Source organism: Calypte anna, chromosome 18, assembly GCF_003957555.1.
Source record: "Calypte anna isolate BGI_N300 chromosome 18, bCalAnn1_v1.p, whole genome shotgun sequence".
Taxonomy (NCBI): Eukaryota; Metazoa; Chordata; class Aves; order Apodiformes; family Trochilidae; genus Calypte; species Calypte anna.
This window is the reverse complement of record NC_044263.1, coordinates 5,112,621-5,131,308: the sequence shown is the minus strand read 5'-3', so window position 1 is coordinate 5,131,308 and position 18,688 is coordinate 5,112,621. Positions and strand designations below refer to the sequence as shown.

The following is an 18,688-nucleotide window of genomic DNA, read 5'->3' as shown; positions in this document are numbered from 1 at the left end:
CTAACTTTGGCAGCCAAGTACATTTGGACCTGACAATAAGAAGGAAGCAGAGGATTGAAAACTTGCTCTGTCCCAGTGTTTGTGTGTGCTTCAACCACAGGAGCAAGCTTTATGTTACCCTGAGCATCAGTGTCCAGGAGAGACAGTCCTGGACAGGCTGCATTGCTGACTTTGGTTTTAAACTTATCACTTTGCTTTAAGTTAGGTTAAGGTATCTCATGGACATATGCAATCTTTCTGGGATTCCTTTTGTTTGAGCGGAGGCTTTAGATCTTGAGGATATCCATGGTATGCGTTTAGGTAGCTGTTGCTTCAAGATAAATTCTGCAGTTCATGCAGCTGCAGTGTGTTTGTGCCTCCCCATGGTTAGGTGAAAAGGTGCAAGCATGACTTAGCAGATGTCACAGGTTTATTTAAGTTCCTGTGTGCATAGTCTGTGCGTTTTTGATAGTCTGGTCTCCTCAGTAAGCAAAGGTCCTTGTGGAGCTCTCTTCACTGCCTGCTCCACGCCTGCACAATCCCTGTGCCTGGCCTGTGAGATATCGTTGCCCTGGATTTGCGTCAGGACTGTCATGTGATGCTGCAGAGCATCTTCCAAAATGTGTGACCTTGACTCCTCAGGCTGAGCCCTCTGTGGAGGGATCTCTTGCTATTGCTGTTTGTGAGGAGATAGAACATGGTGTTGCCAAGCATCCACTCCCTGTCTCCCTCTCAGTTCTGCTCTCAAACGAGCCTCTGTTCAATGAACGCTTGCAATAACTTGGTGCTTAGCAGGGTATGGCCATTAACTTTTGTATGAGCATCAGGGGAGACAGAGAGTATGTATATTGCACAAATTGTGTATTTATTAGCTGCTAAATTGATTTCCTCTTCTGCAAATCGAAGCCTTTGTGTTTGCCCTTTATTGGAGGCAGAGAGAGCCCTCCAGGAAGCAGCCTGCTGCACTGATCCTGGAGTGAACAAAGAGTCTAAGCACCAGGAATTAGTCTGTGTTTTGAATAATTTATCTGATCTTTCTGAGGTGCTTCAGGAGATGCCCTGTGGTGTAAGGAGGACAGCTGTTAGGAGCAGACAGAGCTGAGCTGATGGAGAGTTGGTCCTTTTATCAGTTTTTGTCTAGGCTTATTTTTGTCTCTGGACCAAAGGGGTTTTATGGTTTGCTTTGGACATAATTCTCTGGAAGCAAAAATCTGAACTGAATTAGCCATCACTTTGCTTTTGGATCAGAGAGTAAAATGTTTGCACTTTGAAGAGGTTTGTGGACAGAGATAAAACAGTTTCCTTTAAAAACACACGGCTGTGTTGTTTTGACCTGGGAAGGGTTATGGACTAAGATAAAAGCACTGTGTTTGGAAGGCCCTTCAGGGGAGTGATGGGACCATGTCCGAATTTTTCTGCAAACCAGTTCCCCTCCTGAGCAGTTTCAGTTCAGGATCTGGTCTTATGCCAGTCACTGGAAACCTCACCCTACCTTTGATGTCCTCCTCTTTTCTCCTGTCCCACTCAGAAACCAGGATGGGCAGAGGGTAGGAAGGGGGAGATTATCAGAAGCTCTTTGGATGACTGGGCAAGACTGGTGTCCCAAAGCTGCAGATGGAGTTTTGCCCTTTCTTGAAGAGACTGTTTGCCTTGGGGTAGCAGGAACAATTGTTGTGTGGCACCTGGAATGTTATAATGGCTCCTTTTAAAGCTGGTTTCCTTGATGATTTGGGGAAAAGCAGAGGTCAGACCTATCCTTTTTGATCCGATGGAACCTGCTGTTGTAACAAGAAGCTAGGAAGTGTGACTGTATGGTAGAAGTATGTATGCAAGTTTATGCAAAGGAGTTGTGAATGAGCTCAGACTTCTACTGGAGGAAGGAGCTGGATGTTGAGATTTGGAGATGTGCTGCTGCTTTAGACAGCAGCTTGGCAGTTAAGTTCTTCCTTCACTGGAAGCACGTTTAATTTCAGAACAAGCTTGTCAACATTCTGGAAATTCAAACTCTAGTTTAAAATATATTTCTAATTATTTTATTTCATTTTTAGCAGAGGTGGAGTGACTTCCCAGAGTTTATCTGCCCAGCTGGCTGTGGCAGAGCCATGGCCAAATATACTTTCTACAGGTTAAGCTTTGCTGCTGAACATCAGTGCTAGATGTTATTGGGGCAGAGAACAAGAATTTACTCTGACCTGTTCCCCTCGCCTCCTCCCTGCTGATCCTGCTGACAAGGATCACAGCTGAGCACAGGGGAGATTGTTCTCAGCAAGCGTGGAAGTGGTGAAGATTGAGACAGGAGTGGTGGGAGCTGGTATCTGGCCCATATGTGTCTGTGTATGCTCACATGGGAGGGCTCAGCTGGGACATGATTTGGGACCTTCTGTGACTTGAGCTGGAAATTCCAAGTCTTATTTGTCAGTGCAACTGCTTTTTTTCCGCCCTACAAAAATAAAGTAAATGAATAATAAGTAGATGCAGGGTTTATTTCAGTGAAGACACAAACTCTTTCTGGGGCTGGTCATTTGCTTTAGATGGTTCTGAGTCACAACTGACTTGAACAGGAGCCTGTAACTGAAATGGCAGCAGGGAACCTGCTTCATTGCAGAGCTGCCAAAGGTCTGGCTGCACCCTGCCCTGTGCCAGAGCACTGTGCTGCTCTTATAGCACCTCGCATGGAGTCCAGGAGCTGCTTGTCCACACTGCTATTTCCATTTAGCAAATAGAAGCTTTCTGGGAAGTTTTATGTCGGCTTTTTCTCTAAAATCTGGTTAATACTCTGACTTGTTTGGCAGCAAAGCTCTGATTGCCCAGTGTTCATATCCTCAGAGGTACTCAAACCAAACTCAGTGAACACTGTGGCAACATTCTTTAACAGGTTGATTGACCATACTGTGGAGCACTGCACTGGACTGCAGACTTAATAATACTGGGGTCAAAATCCTTCAGTCCTTTCAAGCATTGTGTTCAAGAGTTGTGGTTTAGCAATATTGGTTGCTCCATGGCAGCTAAGCTGGTGAAGATTGGGTCATCTTTATGACCTGGCAGGAGCTGCTGCTGCTTGACTGCCCAGCAGGAACATTGGCATGTACCAGGAGAACAAGTGACTGCTCAGTCTGTGAATCAGTCTGCTCAGTCAGCCTTGGAGGTCTGTGGGGTGACTGAGTGTCCCTGTTCACCGTGGAGTACAACGTTCTCTGCATTTGCATCAGGCTCACAGCAATAGTTTGGTGCAAATTTATATCCATAGTTTAAGTCCTTAAGCTGCCACTGTGATGTACTGGAGGAAAAGGAATGCAAGTTTCTTGGAGGAGTTTTAGGGTGTGGTGGTATTTTGGATACTGCAGAAACAGTTATTGTGAACAGAACTTGCAGGTGATCCTGTGAAGTAATTTTTCCTGGTGCTTCATCAGGGGAACAAAGTAGCCAGTATATGCTAGAGAAGAAGTTCCTCTCAGTTTCAAGTGTGGCAGTTGCTTTAGACAACTGAGATTGATACGCTCTGGTCCATGTTAGGACTCAAAGGAAGACAAAGACCCTTGGGAATATCTTAGAAATAAAGTAACAAATAAAAATTACCACAGAATGGGAACACAGTGTCTGGCACTTCCCCTGTGGGTGAACACACTCAAACTGCCAGGGTCAGCTAGGGCCCAGCTGGTGTGAGAAGCCCTTCACTCTCCCTTAGCGGTACCAGCAAGATGAATACCCAAGAAATCCTGCCACAAGCTTAATATTTTGTTCCAGTAGTTACCCCTCTCTACCTCGTAGGTAAGCATATCAAGCTTCCCTTTGAAAACAGTTTGGACTATCTGCTTTCCAGAAGATAATTTCAGTCATTATCTGGAGATGGTTTTTTCACTTGCCAGGCTGTGGTGATTTCATGATGACTGTGTAGCTGTCAGTCTGTCCTCTTCAACATGCATGCTGCTGTGCCATCTGGAATGCCAGTTTCTTGGAGGTGTTTTAGGGTGTGGTGGTATTCCTGCCCTGGCATGCCTTGGGCTGAGCCTGCTGCCACCCTTTCAGGGAACGGATGCTGTGTTTCTACTGATGGGAAGTTATTTGTGGTGACTTGAAAATTCACTTAATCTCTTGAGTTTGCTGACACACTTGTGTGAGACAGAAGTCGTGGATATCAGGACCAGGCTGAAGCCTTGAGCTTCTTCCCACTTTACTGGGGTGTCTTCCAGGGCAGCAGCACCAGAAGCAGACCCAGACTGCACTTGTGCAGTGTTTTATCAGCCGTGAGCAGAGATGAGCCCAGCATCACAGACATGGGTGGCATTACTCAGCCCCCACCCTCTCAGTGAAAAACTGTGGGTCCTGCTGTAGTGGTGAAATCACGGCATCTTAAACCAAAGCATTGCAGGCTATTTTATCTGGAGTGAGATTTAAGGCAGACAGCAAAGAGCATTGGCTCTGTCTACAGCCTGTACACGCATGGCTGTGAAGGTGGAAAGCTTTTATTTGTGGTGTGCTGACACCTTAAGAGAGCCAGAGGGATCCCTGGCTGGGACGTGAATTCCTTTTTCTGGGAGTTCCGAGGGAGAAGGAGTTAATGGGGATGAGGGCAAGGGGAGAAGATAGCCGGATCTGTGTTGGGGCTACTGGCTGATATTTTTGCAACAGTCTTCTATTACCCAGCGTGAGACTGGGGATTAGCTGGGCAGACTCCCAGGCTCCTTCCTTACCCAAGACCCGCCTGCCCTCTGCACAGCAGTAGAGCTTTTTTTCAAGTGCTTTCAAAATCTAGTGGACTTGGAATTTTTTGTTCAGAGATTCTATGGTACTTATTTCTTCAGCAGAAAAACTTTGCTTCTAGTTGTGGGACTTAGAAAGAATGAAAAAACTTGTGTGACACCCGAAAAGAATTATGTCTGGTGTACTGACTTATTTTGTGTTATTACATGTTATTACTACATATTATCATGTTATTACATGACTGAAAAGGAGAGTAAGGAGGTGATTCAAAAGAAAACTAAGAGCAGATGAAAATGGCATTCACCGTCTCTGAAGTTCTAAATGTGTTCAGTGTTTCTCTTCGGACTTCAATACCTGTTTTAAGAACCACAGTACAGTGTGTGTATCTATCTCACAACCTGCAGCTGAGAAAGAAGTGTTTCCAGGGGAGAGCAGAGGTAATGGATAGAGAGCTGGGCTGAAGGAATGGGAAGAAATTTTAAAACAAAAAAGTGAATTTCCAAGTTTAGTGAGAAAACTGGGTTGGTTTTATAAGGGTAAAAGGAACTTTCTTTGCTGAGTAACATGAGGATTTTTTCTTTTAAATTTTCATGTTTTCGTACCAGTCAGGTGGCTAGCTGATACATATCTTATTTTCACCATCCATCATTATTAAGATTTTAGAGCCTTAAAGTTGGCAGGAGGATGATTCTGTAGGTAATTTCATTTCAAATTCTTGCCTTTTTCTTGTCCTCTGAACGTACTGCTAGACTGCTGTGGCATCTTTTTTGTTATTTTTCAGTTTTTGTATGCTATTGTAGATAGAAAACCAGTTTAGAAGAAAAGAGTCTCATTTAGAAGATTGTGTAAATTGTAGCTGCTGGTGTGAGGGGACACAAGGTCTTGTGAGACTCGTGAATCCAGGGGGACCACTCTGTGCTGCTGGATGGGACCTGCAGTGGGGAAGAGCAACAATGGACTTTTTGGTTTTGTTTTTGGGTTTCCTTCCCTGTTTCCTTCCCTGTTTCCTTCCCTGTTTCCTTCCCTGTTTCCTTCCCTGTTTCCTTCCCTGTTTCCTTCCCTGTTTCCTTCCCTGTTTTCTTTTTTCCATCGAGCCATCGATGCACTCACCTCTGCTGTGCCAGATGTTTCCCAAAAATCTGCCTCTGTGATTCTGAGTTGCCATGGGGAAGCAAATGAGCTCCAGCCAGGTCCCCTCTCCTGGGACTGTTCCTTGCCATATGATAAGGTGATGCAGTGGGGAGAAGATGGTCTTTGCTCTGGTGTGGAGAAAAGCCACCATCCCATATGGTCATAGTGCACTGTGTGGATTTAATGTGGCTTATACAGGTTCTGGGGTGATGGTATTGGTTCAGATGTTCATGTCCTAGGCAAAGTCAGAGGGAATCTCCATTGGTTTGATCAGCAGTGGTAGAGAGGCCCAGGACTGGTGTTGGCTCTGCTGCTGGCTGGCACCTCCTGCCCATCCTTGAGTGGCCACTGTGCCTGTGGAGGATGCTCCACTACAGGTACTGCAGGGAGCCCTGTGCTTCCCATGGCTGGGGTGATGCCAAATCCCCCTTAAGCGATACTTGTTTTCCCTCAGCCCTTAATTTGTCAGCTTTAAAGGTAAAATGGTCAGAAATGGCAGCCTGCAGCTTCCTGAGGTGGTGCTTAATTCCCTGTGCACCTTGCTTTAGTGCCAGCACCACCATAGCTTGCTGGATCCCATGGGCCTCTGAGGAGTGTGGGTGGGATGTCTTCACTGCTTGAAGAGTTGGAGCTTTGCCATGATCTGCTCCTTAAGTCAGGCAGGAGATCTGTGCCCAGGTCTAAAGTATGGTTACTCCTGGTGTGACCCTGGGCTGGCTGCAGGCAGGGCAAGGAGGGGGTGGAAGCTCTGGGCTGGGGGCAAGGAGCTGCTCCCTTGGTTCTTTGTGAACTGTTGTTAGTAGCATCCATGTTGGGGTGTTGCAGGAAGTCATGGTGTACCCATCCTCCCCTGCTCTGGGGTGATGTGGGGGTGTGCTGCTGCTCCCTGTGCCAGCTCTGCTCTCTGCTGTGGTGGCAGGGGTAGAATTCTGGTGGTAAACAGCCTGGACATGCGCAGCTGGACTCTGTGTTTCCAGAGACCACTTCCTATGAGCAAATGCAAGCATGGGACTTGGGAACAAAACCACCTCTTCAGGCTTTAAGAGTGTCACTTGTTACAACCAGACTTGTAATAGAGCTGTTCTGTTCAAATAAGCTTTTTATAATGATTGGCAAGAAGTGCCCAAATAGCTATTGAAACAGCTGGAGAAAACCAACACTCCTGGTGGCACCCTGAGCTCCTCTGCCTGCCGGGTACCAGTGCTGCTTCCCTTGATGGTTGTTGAGCAGTGCTGTCTCTTCAGGTTGGGTTATCAAGTGATGGATCTTGACATGATGTGATTTGTCTGTATCCGAAGAAATGCAGTCTAAAGTTTGATGTAAAAAGAATAATAAAAAAAAGACTTTAGAGTTAACACTGAAACAGAGAAAGTGAATCTCAGCAGTGATGCACTGCTTTGACTTGCAGTGAATGAACAAGAACTGGTGGGTTTTGCTTTAGATTTCAGCTAAACTTTTGTGTAAAGGCACAGAAAAACCTGCACATTTTTTAGGATTATCCTGCCTTTTTTATCAACCTTGGTACTGGCAATGCATCTAGTTTTTCTTCGAATTAACCACCTGCAGCAGTCCTGCTCCTACCGGAGCCTCCATTTTTCATAGTGTTAGGAAAGAGCTCAGTTAAGACTCTTAAAAGGTCCCTAATTGTTGAGGGGGGATAGCTGTAGCTGTAGCAGAAGAGCAGCACTCCAACAACCTCCAGTTAAGCTGGTTGTGGATGGAGCTCCAGGGTTTTGCTGCCTGCTAAATTGGTATGAAATGTACATTGCTCAGACACTCTCTTGAAGTACCCTCAGGAGTAAGGTGGGAGCTTTATTAGAAACCAGGTTTCTTCTGGTTTGGTTCTTTTAGTGTATTTTTTTTGTGGTTTGTTTATTTATTTTTAAATCAGATTTTTAAAAATGTTGTGACTGCATTTCTTTCAGTTTGCATTTAGATATTTTCTGTTTGCATTCTGTACATGCATCTGCCCTACTGATTCTAATAGCTAGAGAGATAATGAACATTTTTAAAAATAATTGCTGTCTTCAGCTTTTTTCCTCAGTATTCTGAGATATATTTCTAGAGAAAATCCTTTGATGTCCATAGTTTTTCATAGACCTCTGCTTTTCTGTCTTCGCAGAGCTGAGAAGGATGTATGCTCCAGTGTCACAGTGCAGAATTACTCCTTAGGACAGGACTGGAAAACATATTTATTCTTTAATAATTTTCTACTTGCACAGGATATACAAATCTTTAGGCAACTTGGTGTTTGAAGCAGGAATTTCAAATCTCCTGCAAGCTAGAGCTGTGTGGTAGGACTGGAGTTAGACTTGTAGGCCTTTAAATCTGAGATGACAGGGACTGAAAAGAGAGAAGAGATGATGGAGGAGCAGTCACCAGGTCAGCCATGGGCTGCTGGGGTCTGGGTGTTACCAGCTCTGCAGGTGAGACTGAGTTAGAGATGGGACCTGCTGCTGGGAGCAGCTGGCATGCCATGCTTTGTGTGAACCCTGGCAGATTAAGAAAGTTGATTAATATTTGTTGAGGATGGTGGCTTGCTTTTGTGTCTGTCTTTTTGCTTATTCCCAGTTGTTTGGCACATCAAGGAGACTAAATGCTTCTGCAGTTCCTTCTCCTTCACTGTGTTTCATATGCAGCTGGAGTCTGCTGTCCGGCATAGACAGTCCCTGTGCATTAGAGGGGTTGAAATCTGCTATGTAAAAAAGTCCTCAATAAATGATATTTTGGAAGCAAAAAGGCTTTGCTGTCAGAGGGTTTTATGAAATAGAGAGGTTTTCCCAAGCTCTGCAGCTGGGTCTGATGGTAGATAGCTCCTTAAACAAAGTGGTGACATATGGGGTGTTACAGAAGGGAATTTATTTTCCTGTTGCAGGAGTGGACAAGTTCTGAGCCTACATAAGCCAAGTACCAAATAACCGTGAAGCTTTCTGAGCAGCTCAGTTGACTGGTGGTTATCTGAAAGTGTAGGAAAAATGTGTAAACTCCTTTGCTGGTGGTAGGAGAAGACTGTGTAGCTCAGCTGCTAGAGCTGGGTTATTGGCCTGGTTTGAAAATCTGTGTAAAAGATGTTTGATTTGCTGTTTCTTGAAGTTACTTATTGCATTTCAGACTGGTTTGGATTGGAAGGCACCTTAAAGATCATCTATTTCCAACACCCCTGCCATGGGCAGGGACACCTCCCACCAGACCAGGTTGCTCCAAGCCCCATCCAACCTGGGCTGGAACACTGCCAGGGGTGGGGCAGCCACAGCTTCTCTGGGCAACCTGGGCCAGGGGCTCCCCTCTTCCATTGTTCATTTCTTCCTTATGTCCAACCTCTCTCAGGCTGCCACTGGAGGATCTAATTTTTGTCAGCAGGAAATTTAACCCAAGGTGGCAAGCTGCTGGTAGAGCAGTGATGGGTGGGGAAGGGGCCTTGTTCAGCCCTAAACTGGGGGGACCATTGGCTGGGTCCAGGGACCCTCATGCTGCCTGTGCTATGGGCTCAGCTGGAGAGCTGGGAGAGGTGGTGGTGGCTTTTTCCTGTGGGTTGTAACTGGTTGAATTAAAAAGCAAATCATTAGGAGGGGACTCAAGAAGACTCTTTTGACAGAAGAAATTCCTAGCAAAAATTTCATGTTGGGTATTTTCCATTAAAAATATTTTTGACTGCTACATAGTGACAGTGTGCTTACTTGAATTACCCACCTAGAGTAGATTTCATTCCAGTTTTCTCTTGAAACTACATTTTAAAGTGTTAGGAGTGTATTATCTGACTTTGTTCATATGGCATGGAAGTGTCACGTTTATGATAGAGGAAAGGGTGATGGAAACATGAATGTGTATGTGAATTCTCTTACCCACTTCAAGTCTTTCTGTTTCACTGGCAAATTTTGTAGGTCATGTTTAGCAACTATTAATGAGAATGACAGGTTTTATTGTTTTTTACTTAATTCAAGTCCACTGTCAGTGCTCAGTAACAATTGGCAGTGACACTGATGGTGGTGGGGAGTGGGCAGGAGTGGTCTCACTGGCTCTGGTGCTGGATCATACATAGCTGTTGCTCTCTTCTGGGAAGTGATGGCTTCTGCTTTGGATCCACTCCTTTGCCAGAGGAACACCATCTCACCTTTAATCTGAAGGTAGTTACTGTACAGAGAGGACAAAGCTGTTCTCTGTGCAGGAAGATCAAAGGTACACAGAGGAGCAGGATGCGTTCCAGATCTCTCTTTGTTGTAAATTATAGGTATGTAACACAGATGTCTGAATTTCTCTTGTAAGATGTTGGGAAGTGGCAGGATTTGATCCACAACTCTACAATGCTTTCATGGGAGAACAGCTGCAAGTGGCTCAGTTCAGGATGACAGCTTTGCCTTATTGAATAATTTTGCAAAACTGTGTGCTGTCAGGTAGAGGCATGAGATCTGTTGATTTTCTTTGGAGCTGTATTTGAGAGAACACAGCAGTAAGTGCTTAGTTTATTAATAAACTATAAAACAAGGGGTAAAGGTTGTGGTACAGCCGACTTCCCACTGACCTGAGAAGAACAGCTTTTTGTTAGTGGCCTCTGCTGTGCACACTGGGGTGCAGCTCCACAGGGCAGATGAAGGCAGTGCTGAACCTCCCAAGGCTTTGGTCCCCTCACCTTCACCATGGTGATTCTTGCCCACTCTCAGTGCCTGTGTAGCTGGGATCCTGCCGGTGCCTGTACCTGCCCTTTCCTGGGAGAGCACCATTCCCAGGGATGATACCTAAACATTTATTTTTTTCTGACAAGCTCGTATAGCAAAAGGAAAGGGTCAAGACCTGTTCTTTCTTTTTTTTTTTTTTCTTCCCCTGTTTCTTTTGGGGTTGCAAGCATCAAAACTGCTTGAAGTACAATTCGCAGACTTTGATATTTAGATCACTTCCCAGTGTGATTTTATTTCTCCTCCTGAGAAGCTGTGTGACATTAAAGAAATGCCATGAACAAGTGTATATTTGTAGGCTGTCTGCTTCAGTGCTTTGGCTACTGTGCCAGATTTTTTTTTTTTTTTTTTTTTTTAAATACTGTGCATGTGTGTGCTTTTTGGAGTGGCAGCTGTGTTATTTCCATGGCAGCAAGAGTTGTGCTTTTGTTAGACTTCCCTTCAGCTACTTTCTCTGGTTTTGTTTTGATAATGAATCAACTTGCTGTAACTTTTCCTGCTCTTGAGCACTGGCTTGCTAATCTTTTTGAAGCACTATTTACCACATCGTGTGTTGAGTACATAGTGCCCTTCAAGGGACATGTGGGACTTAAATGGGGATTAAAATGTCATGTTGTATAAAAGCAACAAAAGCATGCATGTTAGACAGTTTGCTGCCTACCCTGTGCTTGACAAGGCAAGAGGAGAGAAGGTATGGGAAGACCTTAGAGCACCTTTCAGTACCTAAAGGGGCTACAGGAAAGCTTGGGAGGGACTTCGTTAAGGGCATGGAATGATAGGACAAGAGGTAATGACTTTAAGCTAGAAGAGGGGAGATACACGTTAAATAGTGGAAGAAATTATTGACTGTGTGGTTGGTGAGACACTGTGAAATCTTGCCCAAGGGCAGGTTGTGGATGTCCCTTTCCTGGAAGTGTTCAAGGCCAGGTTGGATGAGGCTTTGAGCAACCTGTTCTAGTGGAAGATGTCCCTGCCCATACCAGGGTGGTGGAACTGGATGATCTTTGAACTCAAACTAGTGTGATCTGCTTTTCTTGCATTGCAAAGGATTGTTTCTTGTGGAAGCAGTGGTCAGGGGGAGAACCAAGCCAATTCTAGGATCAAAGCATTACCTTTGGTCAGTGGAATCTGAAGCCCACTCCAGTGCCAGTCTTCACCCTCACACAGGTTCTTTCCAGCATTTCATTTGTGCCTGTTAGTGCAGCTTTTAAGATTTTCACACACACGAGTGGTCTCTACCTCAACAGTTGTTCGACCAGTTGGTGACAGGTGCCATGTGCTGGTGACTGTCATGGTTTAATGTGCCCAAACCAGGACACTGTTCTTTTTCCTCCTGACTCTGAAGTGTTCCTGAGATGTTCCTCTCAACCTTCCCGTGCCCAATTTGACTGGTTGCTGTTTCAAAACAATCAGTTTTCTTAAATATGCTCTCTGTTAGTGTGCTTTGTACCTCTTGTGGCTTAATGATGAAATGAGGTGACAGTGCTGCAGTGCTGTCATCCATGTGTGTGTGTGCACCATGCACTGCTCTCAAGGCTTAGAGGTCAAGCAAGGAGACTTAAAATGATGGCATCCTTAGGTGGTCCTTAGGCTGAGGTCTGGCTGGGCACACTTTGTTGCCCACTCCTTCACTACCAGCCTTATTGACTCATCCTTTGCTGCATCTTGTGTTACCTGGCTTACTTTCTCCCTCTCTGATCAGGGAGAAGGTTGTGTCCTCTACTGCCCCCTGCCTGGCTGCTTGCAGGGTCATCTGAGCAGACGGACTGTCTCTGCTCTCTGGTAGCATTTAGGTACCTACACACATGGCACAGAGGCTGCCAAGGGCTTTGTTTAAGGGGAGATGTAAATGTTAAGTTGCACCAGCAGCAGGATCTTTTCAGGGTTGATGTTGTCTGCCTGACCTCATGCTGAAACCTCTCAGAAAAGCAGCAATTTGCTGGGCAGGGTCCCTTCCATAGATGATATAAGGCTTAAAAATATACCTGCTTGGTTTAACAGGGAGATAAAAAAATGAAGCCTCTTGTGTCACAGGGATGTGAAGCAAAATGTTCTTGTGGTGTGGGAGAACAGCACCAGGACAGGGAGGAAGCTGGGGAAGGAGAAGATAGGGACAGGGATACTGAGGTTCCTTCCACAGGTTGGTTCTTCCAGCCATAGCAAAGGGCTGGAAACCTGTGTGACAGTCACTGGGAGGAGAGCAAGAGGCAAGAGTGGGAGATGTGTGCAGGAGATGGAGCCAGACTGCCCTCATTTCTCTTGGCCTTTGGGGAATGTTTTGCTTAAATGAGTCCAGATTTGCTCTGCTAATCCCTCCTGGTACCTCAGTGAGTCTCTGCCCTGTGTACCTCTTCTGATGGAGAGTTCTCAGAAATTACACTTAGGAAATCCAGAACTGCTGTGTCAGGACATGTTTCCTGGCTTGTTGGCTGAGGGCTTTCCTTGTCCTTCCCTGTGGACAGCAGGACAGAGCTTCCCAGCTCCCAGTGCTGTTTCTTGCTTTCAGCAGCATCTGGTTGTAGTCTAAGTCTTCAGAATTAAAACCATGATACAGTAATGCTAAGGTGGACAGAATCAGTTGGTACCCCCAAAATGATTATGCATTAAAGTGGAAGAAGGCCTCCCCATCCTCTGGTTCCTTCTTCTCTTCCCCATCCATGGTTGTTTGCCTTTCAGCAGATGGTCCAAGATGTTTGTCAGAGCTGGTGAGATGCAGGCTGTGATTGACATTGCCACTTTTCTGGCAGAAGATAGCTAGAGGAATGATGGAAGCATACTTGTTGCTTTATCCAAAGAAACTAAATCCTTTCCATTGACCTTAAGCAAAGGTCTCAAGGGCAGAATTTTTTCCTTTTTTTCTTTTCCTTTCCTTTAGTCTTAAGTGCAGCCTCCTAAACTTAAAAAGTAAAAAAAAAAAAAAAAGGAATAAGTCTATTAAACCTGTCCCAAGTTCTTCTCCCTGCTGTGTATTTTACAGTTCTTGCTGTGCAGTTTCATAATGAAAAAGTACCAGGCATGGCCCTTTGCATAATTTATAATTTTGTTATATCAGGAGGGGCTCCAGGTGTCTCACGAATTTCCGAAGGCAATGTCACCGTTTCCTTCTGACAGCTGCTCCAGTGTGGTCTCCACGGGATTATACCATGGTGGTATAATCAAACAGGGATAGTGTCAACTTTTTGCAGTATTTGTGGCTGTAACAAACCCACATCTACTTTGGGAGCACACCCTTTTCCACAGAGCTCTACCGTCATGGTACCTCCCACTTGCTGGATGGCTGAAAGTGCTCAGGACACCCAGATCTTCCAGGTTCTCTCTGTCAATGTTTCTGCAGGCTTGGCATTTGACTGTGGCTGTGACCAATGTGTTAAGTAATGGTCTCCAGCAAGAAATGGCCCAAACTGCAGTTTGGGAGGAAAGCTGCCACCTAACACTGGTGCCATGCTCTCTTCTCTGGGCTTTCCCTTGCTGCACCCGGCTGGCCAGGGTCTCTTGCACTCTGCACATGATGCTTGCCCAAACACGGGTCTCAGCCCTTTGACCACAGCTGATCTGCTGCCAAGACTCAGGTAGCTTTACCTCTGTTTATGGCTATTCATGTCAATGGTTTCCATCCATAGTATCAGGGATAATGGATGCTGAAATTTAATGGTAGGTTTTGGAGATGTCAGTCTTGGGTCTTCTGGGAGTTTCCAGTCTGAAGAAACTGTCTTTATCTGATGGCAATTTTTTGCACTTGAAACCTAACCTACTTTAGCCAGGCTTCACAGTGGAGGTATTTTTAGAAGCTGTTGCAAGTGCTGTTGGATAGCATAAACCATGCATTGCATGTTGCAGCTGTGTGTGTCCACTGGTGTGGGATGCATCTGGACAACCATGAGCTGCATCCCAGACTTAAATCACCCAGGTGGGTTGCTGACTTTTGAGTTGGTGCAACTGCTTTCCCGTGTTGGGATTTTGTGAAGGAAGTGGCCAGTAACCCCTCCAGAGTCTGGGCTTGTTTGTTTGTGTGCTTCTAAGGTGGGAGCACACTTGAGGTTGTGGAGAATTATTGATAAATACTCTTCCTAATGAGGTGAGCTCTAAAAATGAGCATAGTTATAGTTAGCACATCCTGCAGTGCAAAATTTTTATCTGGAATTTGAATGCTGACTCTTGGATTATACTAAATTAAGTTTCATTGAAGAGCAGTAAATGCCAGTGGTAGACATACTGAAAGTACTTGTAGTCTTGAAAGTGAGTTCCTGTAGTTCTTCTCAAATCCCAGACCTTCTTCTTTCTTTCAAATAAACTGTTCTATTTGCTGAAATTTTTAATGTTTCTTTGCAAGATTAGCACTAGTTTTTTCTTGGAAAATGGTTTATCCTGAGGGCAATGTTGGAAACCTGCTCTGCTCCCAGATTAGTTCTGAGGATGTTGGAGTACATCCATGAGCAAACCTGAAATGGAACAGTTCCTTCCAACTTGGCAAATTCTGTGACAACTGAAAGACGGTATCTTGGAAGGGTGGATGGCGAGGTAGTGCTGTGCTGGCAGCAATAGGTGATGCACTGTGTGTCCTGGGTGTGTTCAGAATGCTGGCAGCTGTGGGGCTGCAGCTCTGAACATAGGTTCTTATGCTGTCTCTGCATGAAAGCAAATGTTTTGTTGGCAGACAAGGCCAACAGTTTGGATAGTAAGAGCTGTTGGAAGAGCAGAGATCTGTGTTGTTGGGACTTTTTTCTATCTCAGGTGAGAGCTGGCACTTGCTTTACTTCAGGATACCCCAGAAGAGATCAAAATTCATATTTTGCTGTTTTCTCATAAGAAGAAAAACCTTGAACTCCCTTCCCAAACGGACCCAAAAATGTCTGGCAACCTGACACATCCCTTTTCCTCGGTTTTCTATCATTTTGTTCATGTTTTAATTTTACCAGGGAGATGTAAAAAGTTACACAGTTCATTACAAATCCTTTGATTTACAAAATCGTTTGGTTACAAATCCTGCTGTTTGCTGCCACAACTCATTTTCCTGTGGCTGTCTTTCTTTTTTTCTGGTTATATTAGAGTAAGAAAAGAGCACAGGCTTGGTTCCTGGGTCTACATACAGCAGAGAGACTTGACTCAGGCCTGGTTATCTTCATTTGTTGTAAGTTTGAGGAGGGTCAGCAACTTTGTCATGGCGGGGGTGTCCCATAAAAGACATACCAAGGTGTTGTTTTCCCTCCTCAGTGCTGTCCACCCTGGGGCTGGTGGCATGTCCAGGCTGTGCTGAGCAGGTCAGGTCCCTGGGCTGAAGTTGTCTGCCAGCATGGGTCTGTGTAAAGGTTGGGCATGGAGGAAGCTCAGGGCTCTGGCACCTGATACTCGAGCTATCATAGGAGGGGCTTTGAACACCTTGGTTTGGCCACTGAATTGGAATGAGATGAGGAAAGGCTTTGGGGTGCCAGCTGACTCCCGTTTCTCCATGCATGAGTCCCTAACATGAGCCAGTATTTGCTAATGTTGTGGTGAAATTAGTTTTTCTTTTCTTGTAATATGTTTATCTTTTTCTGTTTATTTCAAGATCCTCTTAGTATTTTATTGCTGACAAAAAGTTTACTTTATGTTCCTGTCTCCCAGGTAAACGCAAAGCGCTGAAGTTAAATTTTGCAAATCCACCTTTCAAGTCCACAGCAAGATTTACTCTAAACACTTCTGGAGTTCCGTTCCAGAATCCACACATGTGAGTATAAAGCCAAAGGCACAACTAGTGGACCAACTTGGAAATTATTTAGCCAACATGAGGTGCTGTTTTAATGCAGTTTGATTACTTCTGTTATTTGAAGGTTGCTTAAATCTGTCAGTTTGAGTCACTGTACAAGAACTGTTTTGGATTGCTGGGTTTTTGTTGGGTTTCCCCACCCCACCCCCTAATTAAAAAAGGTTAAATTTGGGATCTTCCTGTTTTACACTGGAGCTACGGCCTTCCAGAATTTATTATACTGAGATGAATTGTAGCTGTTAATGCAAGATATGTCTATAATGAAATTCCAGATCTATTCACCCTCATTTTCCTGTCTCTTTATTCAGTGCTTATTACTTTTCAAGAGTTCTTGTTTCTGTGTTACTTGTGAAAGATAGATTATTTGTTTTTAGTGCAAAAATAAACACAAGCTGGAGGATTGTCATTATATCAACAAGGAGATGTCAGGGAGGTAGCAGTGGTTAGCTCTCATGGTGTTTCCTAGCTAGCTAGCTACAGGTAATCCTATCACCTAAAGTGTGGCACAGAGCTGTTCCTGATGCTAGTAAATTAACAGCATTACATTGTCACAGAAAATATTAGCTTTGTATCCTCAGATCCACCAATCTAGATTGATGGGGTGATGCACCCACAGCCTGTATGTGTGACAGAATGCAGCTAGCATGCAAAGATGTTCCCAGTTTTTTTCTCTCGCAAGTTCCCCAGCAGGTCTTGGGTTTTGTCAGTGACAAGTCTCAAAAACTGCACCTGCAGCTTTCCCACTGCCTGGACTCTTTGGTGTGTCCCTGGGTATCAGCTGCTTCTGCTTGGCTCTGCATGTTGCTGCCTCTCTCCTTGAGCTCAGTGCCTTCCACTTCCTCAGGATCTGCCCTCTGGGATCTGTTCCTATTTCTGGGAGTTTCTTTATGCTGGGAGTTTTCAAGCAAGCTTTTATTGAACTAGAAATATGCTTCTGATGAGTTCTCAATGTTAATTACAACACCTAGAAAATAGAGTTCTTTAGATGATTCTTCTTACCATTCCAGGTGACCTTTCTATCAAGTCCTCCACCCTCCTCCTCTCTTTTTTCCTCTCAGAAGTAGAATATTGTCACTTGTAAAAGTAGTGTTTATATATTCACTTGTTGTGTCTTTCCTTCAGTGTCTTTAAATCCTTATATGAATTTTCTGTGGAACCACATCTGGGACTCTTTCCTCTTTCAAACCTCCCCATGTCCATTAAATAAAGGACTTAGTCTCAGCTAGCACATTCCTATTATCAGCCATCTGTAGGGATTTGACTTTTCTGTGTTTTTCAACATGGACTTCTGTGTTGGATTCACTGAAGTCACAGTGGCCCCTGTCTAGCACAGAAGAGATTTCATTGTTAGTTGGTGACATCTTGAATTTCATGTTTGTGCACATTACTGTCAACTTTGTTCAGTTAGAAGGTGCTGCCATCTCCATGGACATTGTAGTTGTTGGCAGGGGTTAGCTCCTGGGTGTAACTGGTTCTGAGGACTTGTAAGTGCTTTAGGCTGGTTATAATAGCTCTTCAGGTGTCTAAAACCATGGTGATATGTCTGTGCTGAAGCTTTTTTGGGCAGCTACAAGCTGTAACAGCCATTTCTATTTGAAGGTGGTGGATGCTGTTGGTTTGATTGCTTTCTCTGTTGAGCCTGGTTTAGCTTGGATACAGCTAATCCATCCTCACATCCTTTGTGTTGTCCAGAGTGGATACTGTTCCTCAAAAGCAATGTTCACATCTCTTGGTTGCCTGCTTCTCTCAAGTGTTTGTCTCACAGCTGGTGCGTCATGGTGATGTCTCTGCATCTCCCACCTACTTCCTGGAGAGCCTGGAATGTTTTTTCTTCAATTGTCTAGAAATCTCTCTGGACTTCAGACTTGAATTGGATATTCCAGACCTCCTGGCCCACAGGCATTCCTGATGCAAGGTGTGTTTCTGTTCAGTGAGCCACCTCTCTTCCCCAGCCTGATGGAGCAGAGTGGCCTCAGCACCCTCCCAAGATGAGCGCTGGCTCAACGCTGATGGGAATTTTACTGGGCAGATCCTGTTGGTCCACATAGGTGGATCTGAAGATACAGAGAGGTCAATTTTTCACATGAAATTTGGGTTTCTGTTACTTGGATCCACCAATCTGGAGGTGTCCTGTTAATTCTCCCTCCAGGAAGGGAGAGGGTCCAGTTGTCAAATGCTTGTGCCAGTCTCTGGCTGGGGTGCAACTGGAGGCAGCCAGCAGTGTCCTGCAGCTGCTGAGATGTAAATTGCATATTAGCTGTATTTTGCTTGATTAACAGGTTTTGGTCAGGGAACTGATCAGGCTGGATTGGTGGATGTTCAGGTAAGAGTGTGTTTTCTTGCTGTGTAGACAGAATGCAAAGGAGAAAATGAGGCCCCTTGTGCCTGTGTGTGTGTTAGGAGGGAAGAAAACTCTGTGTAAACTGCATCAGTGAAGCAAAGGCACTGCTGCTGAGGAGGCAAG

The 18,688-nt window shown here is 44.9% G+C and overlaps 1 protein-coding gene across 2 annotated transcripts in view; it reads left to right on the top strand.

Annotated features, from left to right (window-relative positions):
• Positions 1-18,688, top strand: part of MAP2K4 (mitogen-activated protein kinase kinase 4) — a 73,779-nt gene that overhangs the window by 8,329 nt on the left and 46,762 nt on the right. For both annotated transcript variants that reach the window (XM_030461913.1, XM_030461914.1), the window contains exon 2: positions 16,083-16,185. In XM_030461913.1, coding sequence (XP_030317773.1) covers positions 16,083-16,185 — 103 coding nt within the window. The remainder of the gene's footprint in view (positions 1-16,082; positions 16,186-18,688) is intronic.